This window comes from Schistosoma mansoni (assembly GCF_000237925.1).
Source record: "Schistosoma mansoni, WGS project CABG00000000 data, supercontig 0180, strain Puerto Rico, whole genome shotgun sequence".
NCBI classification, from domain to species: Eukaryota; Metazoa; Platyhelminthes; class Trematoda; order Strigeidida; family Schistosomatidae; genus Schistosoma; species Schistosoma mansoni.
In genome coordinates this window covers 8,598-18,773 of record NW_017386064.1, presented here as the reverse complement: position 1 = coordinate 18,773, position 10,176 = coordinate 8,598, and the positions used below count along the sequence as shown (strand labels likewise).

General features: G+C 39.6%; 1 protein-coding gene across 1 annotated transcript; it reads right to left on the bottom strand.

Annotated features, from left to right (window-relative positions):
• Positions 1 to 1,022: 1,022 nt before the first annotated feature.
• Smp_098560.2 (hypothetical protein) lies at positions 1,023 to 9,843 on the bottom strand. Its single transcript, XM_018795198.1, has 3 exons — positions 9,801 to 9,843; positions 2,803 to 3,065; positions 1,023 to 1,864 (listed from the first exon to the last, which is right to left on the bottom strand). Exons 2-3 carry the CDS (start codon positions 2,974 to 2,976, stop codon positions 1,703 to 1,705), a joined length of 336 nt encoding a protein of 111 aa, XP_018646984.1. The 5' UTR covers positions 2,977 to 3,065; positions 9,801 to 9,843; the 3' UTR covers positions 1,023 to 1,702.
• Positions 9,844 to 10,176: the final 333 nt, after the last annotated feature.

Here is a 10,176-nt window from a genome sequence, read left to right as displayed (position 1 = left end):
TTTTCTTGGGATAAAAAAAACAGTTGGTCTAAACAAACATGGAATTATAAACGAAACGGATATTTTCTGTTTAAAAACCACATTATCGATAACACTGTGGTATTTCAACGGTGTGTATTGTACTCTCTGTGTTATAACACAATCGTGCATGAAACATGATTTTATCCAATTTATGTCCCGCTAACACTCTGATTTAAATGAATTCACCCAAATTATGAAAGTTTTGTGACTGTTTTATTGACCTCAGATGGGGCATATACTGCAAATTTATGTAAGTTCGTTTTTAAACCTAGTGAAATTTTTTTGAGCTAATGGTGGTGTGTCTGAAAACCTTAAGCAGAAGGAACTTTCAAAACAGAACCGGGAGCGATAGTTTCAAGTTCCAACTTGATTACATGAATGGTTGGAAAACGAATATTCCATCTGTATTTAGCACCAGATATAATCCGGTATCAATTCAATGTGTTTACACAATCTTCCTACCCTTAAAATAAAGGAGTAGAAACAAACAAGATTAGATAGTCAAGTTTCACATGTGATACAATAATAGATGATGAACCGTATCTTGTGCGATAACCAGTATATCATTTTGATATGCCATGTTTGACGGTTATTACCATCATACCACTTGTGTCTCACTCTGAAACTGATTGTAAAACTGGACATCTGCCTAATAACTAGCTTCTATCTCAGAGAAACAATTAAGAAAAAAAATCAATGGCTAGGATACAGACAAAAAACTGAGTTAAAAAAAAGCAACCGACCCGAAAAACAAACAGTTAAAATTACCGGGTGCATACATATACCTGTTTACAGGCGGAATTTATTTAAAGTAGATGTAATGTCTAATCACTAAGATGAGATTGATAATTGAGTCACTCATCCCGGTAATTTAATATTTGTAGTCAGACATAGAACTTATGTATATTTGGTCGAAAAAATAACTCTAACTCTCCTCAAAAACCCAATGCAACATTACTTCCTGAAGGATGAGTAATAAATGATAAAAGCACATCAATTTTAGCTAATCCTATAATCGAATGAAATACACTACAAATAGCGAATATAAAGTTCAAAAAAGTAGCGAACAAAACATGAAAATGTAATAATTATTAGTTGATTACAAAGCACAACTATGCACAGTCACAAGAAATAATACAACGAAGTCACGTAGTGCAAACGAAGGTCAGAACAATTTTGTGCAGTTATTTATCGAATTAATACGACACTGGGAAGAAGACAAGACGAAAATGCACAGTTTTTTTTCTGGACATAGGATTGGGATGCTATAGTTTTAAAAATTGTCAGGAAAATAAATAAATTGTACCAGCATAAGGCTGCAACAAATAATGTCAAATTTCAAAACACTGGCCAATACACAAAGAGCGTAGTTGTACGGACAAACATGAGTAGTGGTTTATGGCTGGTTAAAAGAATTAAGGGACATCGCAAGAAAGCCAAAATAATGTGAGTACTTTATCCGGAATTAGGTATTGTCCTGGCTAAAAACTGTTACACATATCCAATAATATAAACTTACAACTACGTAAACAAATTATTCATATAGCTATAAACTCCATATACATGTGTCAATACAGATATACAAGACAAAATATGCTGAAATAAATAGAAATGAAAATGATCTGGTCTAGAAATATACAGAAAATTTGAACATAAATTACTAATACAATATTTGTTATAACTAGTCGATCAAATGCTCTACAGATGAAGTAGACCACTCCGGAACACTAGCAAGTTGAGTTTGAAACTTTAATCGGGCTTGGGCTTCTAGACTTAAAATTTCATTAAGTTGACTAATAATGTTTTTATGAGCAGCATGTTGATATAATAGCAGTTCTAGTTGCTAAAATAAACAGAAAAGAAAACTACAATCACTACTGAGTTAATTAAAAATGATAACAATTCAAATTTCATCAGTCAATGAATGAGACAGAAATAAAGCAAAGTTTGCCAAAAAGCTACCCGAAACAAGCTCTGATTCTTTTTTTATTGAAAACATTTGGGACAAAATCGACGGACAATTTACGATTCTGTATTTTAAGCTATATCTAGTAATGTAAAACGCCATACTTGTATGCCCTGATAAGGATAATGAATGGTAACTTTGGGATCTATTTATGAGCCAATACTATGCATATATTTTCGATCGTATAATTGCTAAATAACTAAACTATTCATATTCATGTCCCTCTTCTTATAAGCTTTATTTTGACCTACAGACTATTATTATACGATTTACCATTCTTGAGCTATCCCTAGTCCACTAATTACTGCCTCCCACATTCACAGCCACTTTTAGCTGGATCTTGTACAAATGTTATTTTCTATTTTATTGGTACGATGCGGTCTGTCTGTCTGGTATATAAACTTAGTATGTTTGAAATATAATGATTCATACCGCAGAGGCTGTTCTGGACTTAACTGGTTGGGCTAGGCAGAAACAGGATCGACAAGTATTCTAGACTGCTCGTGCAGTTTCCGTGTATCATTAGTCCGATCGATAATTCACTGCTCTCTAATTGGCGGTCTTATCACGTTGATCATTATCAGGGCATCCACTCGGCTACAAGTTATAACACATACTAATACGGGAAATGAGTTATTTTCAAAGGGCTATAACGCACGAGCAAGTGCAACCACAACACAACTTAATAGGCAATTCATTCTATTTACTAGTTGTGAATATCAAAAGTTTGGTCACAGAAATATTCACTACTTAAATTTCGGGATGTAGGGGATATTGAAAAGGAAGGGAAACAAGAATGACCTATAAATAGTTACCTGCTTTGAGTGTTTTATTCGAATTAATTCATTATCATAAAATCTTGTTAATAAAATTAAATTAGCCTTTACGTCTTCTTGTCTCTTGGCTTTCGTTTTTGATTTTTCACGAAACCGTTTAACGGCACTTCTGTTGCGAATTCTTTTGTTGATGTAATCTGGAGTTCTCTTCATAGGTTCTGGAACACATTCGTACCTTTTCCTTGATTGACTGGGTGAGGGACAATATTCTGACGCCCGAACGCCAGTAGAACTAGGAGATGCTGAGATAAGAAAAAAGGACTGACGTAAAAGTGAGGTTGATCAAGATGGAGAGCTACCAAACAAATACACAGACTTCGACATACATCACATACATAATACTAAGGGGTTCGCATTGAACAAAACAACAAATGACAAACAAATATGATTACTTATCGGTTATCGTCGTTTCTAGAAAAATGACCTTTCAATCATCATCTCGTGTACTTACTCCAGCTATGGTCAATAATATGTCTCAATTATTTTGGAACCAATTTAATATTCAAATAGGGCGTAGATCATACGATTTCCTTAACATTTCTCACTGGCTAACGACGTTCCAAGTGTTTTTTTATTTTTAAATATAACTTCCGAAATATATCATTTACTAAACAACTGAATGTTTCGTGATAATCTGGGAGCTCCCATCCTCCGTTTAAAGCAAAGTAATTAGCACTAGTTGTACATACGGGCTAAACTATAGATGTCGATGGGTGAAACACCTTCAATCATTGTGATTCCAACGAAGACAGATTATTTCTAATTTAGTCAGTCAGTAAGCTACAACGCAGGATCAGGCACATAAATGCATCAGTCCAAGTTCCCATACCTCATTAGCACAACAAGATGAACACCAAATTCATAGTAGTTAATTTATTGGTGGTAATATATAAAAGGAAGGTTATATATAAGGATATAATAGAGGAAGGAAGGAAGAAAGATATGAAACGATTCCAATCTCATAGTTTAAGGGAAGACAGAGAGTGCATACACCTATGCCATTGTGACCGATTCCGAGCAATATCACCCACAGTCTCCAACCATTGGTTACGATAGTCACGCGGACCCCAAGTAGTCTGCATCTACCAACGTGGTTTAGACTAGAAGTTAGTGACTTCAAGCATTGGTGCCACATTTAGGTTTGGCCGCCCTAGTAACTACTCTTAAGTCATAGTAATACAAACACTGACTCTGCTCCTGATGTAGCAGGCTTTTGCCCCCAAATGCCCTGGTACGGCCGAGAGTGGGGAAACTCAGCTCTCCCTCTCGAAATGCTCTTAAATGGCCACGTGCATATAATCACTGCTAGGGAAGTCCTACTCAAAACCCTTCTCGTGACAGGGATGTTGTTAACGAAATTGAGAGGACGGAAAACGAATGTCCGGCGCTTTAACCAGGTTGGTGGACACGGCGATTCCACTCAGGGAACTTGGAAAACCCTGATTTCAAACCAATGGTGCACATGGGCTCCAGAATCCTGAAGGAACAAATGGCGTATGAACCAATTACTGGTCACCGGCTACCATGGGACTGCATCTCCTGACGTTGCTCCAGGTGTGGCCTCCTAAGAAAACCACCTGCTTCAGTCTGGGTACCCGGGAAGTATCATAGCCCGACCGTTGCTGCTACCTTGACGTGGTGGTCGAGCTTGTCTATCGTGATGAACCAATCCAGCTATACTGGCTGGAAAAATCGTTCCTCGGGGTCCTACCATACCAGACAGGTCGGTTGAAGAGCGGTAAGACTAAAAGCAGCAATCCCAAGGTCCGAAGGCGAAGTCGTACTGCTGACTGTACAGAGGTGTGACGGCACTAAGGTGTTTCCTTCAGACAACCAGCATAACAGCGATGCTGCCTTCCCACAAGGAGGGGTGGGGTTAGAAAAGGTCGACCCTAAAAATGCATACCTTATCCCACGGATTTCCGTCTCCGGCGGTAAGGTCCTTTGAAAAACGGAGCTAGCACGTCAAAAATCCCTCACAAAAAGGCCGTGCGTGACCGGCCTCAAGCAGTTGTCCCTTGGGCACTGCGGTCACGCTCCCAGGTCGTTAAGACTAACACTGATCCAACTTCTTTTTCAGGTCCCTCAAGAAATACCCTTCCATGGTGTAGATAGCCGGGAAGTGATATTAGCCGTCATACCCGTAACTGCACACGAGACCAGGTTGGTCACATTAAAATCCTTCCTACACCTGCTAATAACTTTTATCTCCACGACTAACCCTTCTCACGTCTTTTCATCACCTCACACAGCTAGGGCAAACGATTCGAGTACACGGAACGTCATTCCTGGTCTCCTGAAACCACGCTCTAAACTACATGTAGGAACTTTTAACGTCCGAACATTGTGCCAAATAGGACAACAGGCCTCCTTAGCTAGGACTTTAGAATCTTACACCACCGATGTGTGCTGCGCATACAAGATCCGAGTAATGTCATTCATTTGACTTCACCTAATCAAAATAAAGAACCATCTCGATACACGCTTCGTGTATCTGGAAGCCCTGATGCTGCTTCCCGTGGCCTCGCTGGAGTAGGTATAGCATTAAGTCCTAGAGCAAAACCAGCTCTTTTAGACTGGATCCCAGTAGACAGTCGTTTATGCGCTGTCCGACTAAACGGATCAGCAGGGACTCAGAAAGATAGGGAAACTCGTCGTTGCCCCTTCGTCGTCTCTGCCTACTCTCCCACTGACTGCAGCTCAAATGATATAAAAGATGAGTTCTACAGGAAACCCTCCAACCTTCTCCGAAAAGTTAGGCGTTCTGATGTAGTAATAGTGGCAGGTGACTTTAATGCTCAAATAGGTAAAATAAGCGAAAGGGAAAGACACCTGGGTGGATCTTATGGTGTCTTGGCTAAAAGAACAGATAATGGCGACCGTCTGTTGCAGCTATGTTCAGATAACCGCCTGTTTCTTTCAAATACTAACTTTAAGCATAAGGCAAAACATCTTTTGACATGGCGACCCCCGAATTCGTCCCAACGTTGGACCCAACTAGATCATATCGCTATCAGCCACCGATGGAGGGGCTCGATAGAAGACTCGCTTATTCTGGAGCACATGTTTAGATTCAGATCATGCTCTAGTGCGAGCACGTATCTGTCTGCGTCTTACTGGACGTAGGAAAGACACTGCAGGGAAACCTCTTAGGGTTCTACTTAATGATAGGCAAGTTAAGAATATATTTCAGGAACAAGTGGAAAAACAGTTAGGCAGCCATATAAGTTGTGCCTACCCCGAGACAGCATGGAATGACATCCGAAAAGCTGTGGAAACAGCAGTGATATCTGCCAATACGGTAAACCATAAGGTTAGGGAGAAACACTGGATCTCAGCAGCATCTTCCGCACTGATAGATGGTCGAAAACTCATCCCACCTGGCTCTGAACATAACGAAGAGCGGAGTCAGCTTAAGCGCAGGCTAATAAGAAGCCTACGCAATGATCGTGAACAGTGGTGGGTAGCGAAAGCAAGAGATGGAAAAGGAAGTGGCAATGGGTAACAGCAGACAATTGTTCAGACTTGTTAAAGAAACCAATATTAGGAACCCAACAATCAGCGAAACTATCTCAGATAAAGATGGACATATCATTCACTCTCGATCTAGGAGATTGGATTAGAACACTTTAGGGTGTTTTATTTTAGGGACCAGTTTAACTGGCCTTCAGCCACACTTCAGTTACCCACGATTCCCAGTCGTCCTGAATGACAAATTAATGTAAGTCCTCCAACTCTCTACGAGGTTGAAAAAGCTATAGGAAATCTGAAGCCAAGGAGAGCAGCAGGCCCTGATAGGTTTACTCCTGAGATTTTTAAGGGTGGTGATCCAGTACTAGCAGCGATATTGACTGAGGTCTTAGGTGGAATCTGGGAACTGGACGTAATTCCATCTGACTGGTCCCAATCACTGATTGTGCCAGTCTATAAGAAAGGATAAAAGTCCTCTTGTGACAGTCACAGAGTAATTAGTTTGACTAATATACTGTCTAAAATATCAGTTTCAATAATACTTCGATGCCTAACCAAAGCTTGTGAAGAGCAAACTAGAGAAAACCAGGCTGGTTTTCGACCTGGACGTGGTTGCATAGATCAGATATTCACTCTACGTCAGGTCCTAGAACATAGACACACATTTAAACGTCCCACAATCGTAGTATCTCTTGACCTTAAGGCCGCATTTGACTCCATTGATCGTGACGTTCTATGGCAGTGTTTGTCACTGAAAGGAGTACCAAAGAGGTACATTAACCTCATAAAGGCTCTCTACTCGAACACAACTGGTCGAGTTAGAGCCTATGGCGAACTGTCATCAGAATTGATTACTTCAAGCGGTGTTCGTCAGGGCTGTCCACTCTCGCCATTCTTGTTTAACTTTATCGTTGACATGCTTTTGGAGATAACACTTTCATCATCTCAATCTCCAGGATTTGAACTTTTACCAGGAGGCTCACTTGCTGACTTAGAATACGCCGACGACAGTTTTATTTGGTGAAGACGCTGACAAAATGCAGTCTTCTGACCACTACAAGCAACTATGCAGGCATGTTCGGGACGCGATTCTCTCCCTCGAAGTGCAAAATGTTACTTCAGGATTGGGTTGCATCCGCACTTGAACTAATGATAGGGAGAGAAGTAGTTGAGCGTGTAGACCACTTCACTTATCTTGGGAGTCTCATCAGCCCTTGTAGTCTGGTTTGTGACGAAATTTCAGCACGGATACAGAAGGCTCGTCTAGCTTTCGCCAACTTGCGTCATTTATGGCGTAGGCGAGATATCCGTCTAGCAACCAAAGGACGGGTTTACTGTGAAGTAGTTCCTTCCGTCCTACTTTATGGCAGTGAAACATGGCCGGTAAGAGTAGAGGATATTCGTAGGCTACCAGTATTCGATCATAGGTGTCTTCGAAGCATTGTTCATATATCCTGGGACCACCGGGTAAGTAATGCAGTTGTTAGGAAACGGGTACTAGGTAAGGATGGCAAATCGATTGATGAAGTAGTGAAACTTCATCAGTTGAGATTACTGGGACACGTGTTACTTATGCCCAACCACTAACTGCCCAGACGTGCAATGTTCCATGGTGTAGGAGTAGGTTGGAAGAAAGCTAGGGGCGACCAGACCAAAACGTGGCACAAATCCATGAAGTCACTGACAATTGGACTGAGCCATACTGATAGGTGTAGACTACCTGGTTGGGATTCGCGAGATGATAGAAACCGATGGTTAGAGACCTTGAATGACATGGCTCAAAATCGTTTGCAACGGCGAGAGTGCATACACTCTTTGCGTTCTACCAAATTCTAATCTTCTGAATTCTTCATGTCCCTATTCTTTTTCCCTTTTCAAATTTATTTCACTGTATTATACTCTTTCAATAACATCTTCAAACCCTAATCTTTCACATAATGCTTATACTCTTACTACTTCTACCACTGGGATTTGAATCGACAACTTCATCTCTGTGCTAATGTGGTATGGCAACTCGAACTGATGTACGTACGTACGAAGTTCTACGTTGTGACTGACTGACTGACTCACACAATTAAATGAAATGACAATTCTTTTGTGCGGCGCATATACATTTGGTGCCCCCTTGTACCGAAATTTGTGTTCAAATAAATAATAATAAATATTTTAAAAGTGCGATTGCACCAATGTAAGCGACTGTCCTTAGATACGGTCGGTTAATTAACAAGAAGCTAGATATTTTTCAGCCGCTAACAAATGGTAATCGCCTATTACTGTTATTTGTGCATGAATTAACAACATGAAAGGCAACCACCAAAGAAACAGTGACTTTCAAAAAACCACTATAAAATATTGAGTTAAGCTGCCTGCGAAGTGAGGGATTACAAATAAACGACTTCCTGATTAGTTAGCGTTGAGTTAACAGATATTTAAGACGATAAAATTACAAACTCTAATTAGTATTATTGGTGTATTCAACTATATACCGAGACTTTAGTTAAGTATTTAGTTTTTAAATTGTAAAGAATACGGGAAGATGTGGAGTAGGAGGTTAAGCTGAATTACCTACAGGTGGGAGATAAAGAACCATTTGACGAGATGGTACTGACGTAGTGTAAGAGAAACTAGTATCCTACTACCATTGCTGTTAATGAATTCTTAAACTTAGTCATATGTCGCGATAATTTGAGATATAGACCAACAACCAAAATTACTGTTGAACCCGAGGCCAATGATAAATAGCTTAAAACACTCGGAGCGACAAAAAATCAAAGTAAAGTCGGTAGGATTATTGATTCCAAAGTTCACGAGCTGAAAAATAAGATTGTAAGTAAAGGGAAAAGTTGCGGAACGTAAAGTTTGATAGTTATCAAGATATCTTTCTAGATTAACTATAAACGAAACTATGTAACTGTGACTACACGAAACCGCCTAGCTTCCTACATTAGGATATTATTTTTTAAAAAGTATGATTACCTTGACTGCCCTTCGTTAAGCCGAAGGACACTCCATAGAACCTTTTGAAGTTGTTTTAGAGGGTAACACTATCGAACAGTGACCCATATGTTGGGTAGTGTCAATGCAAGGTGTACCCTAGTCTCGAGCTTTTCATAGACTACTTTTTGTCTATTAGATAATTGAATCCAGACGATCAATCATTTTAATTCAGCAAGAGAAAAACACCATATTGTTTTGCTACATTGTACGACTTTATTGTCATCTCACAAGCTAAATTTAAGGACCGAGGTCTTTAAATGATCTACAGTGGTGGAAATCAACATATCAACATATTTAGATCCTGGGGAAGTATACTTTACTCAAACTGTGACAAACCTATGTCGTGCAACAATTCACATCTTTATTGTGTTTGGTGAAACATTTTTGCTAACTGGGTTGGTAATGTAAGTGAGCCCAGTTAATGTTGTTCATTAGCAAATGTCATCCTTTTTGGGTATTTGTGATGTCACTATCGAGTGCAAACTGCTTGATATAGAATGAATACTCACTGTTGATGGGACTATGATCTTTCAAAGTTCTCCTACCATTGTCAGCCCTCTTAGAAATATTCATCATGAGTCTAACCGTATCGAACAAATCATCAAGCGCGCGATTTACTTGTCTCAAATGGTCAAGTGATTGTATATATTTAACGCATACATTTAACGGCAAAATTCAACAAGCAAAATAGGAATATCAGTAGAATATAGTGGAATACTGTCCTGAGTGCTTCACAGAATGTCAAGTTTCAGCTTGAAGGACTCACATGATTGTGGATGGAATAGAAATGGTTCAAATGGTTGTGGACGAAATAGAAGAAGCTTTCGCTTAACGGGCTTCCGTGTCTAGTAGCAGTGGGTCACCAATACCTCCAGGCAAAAACCT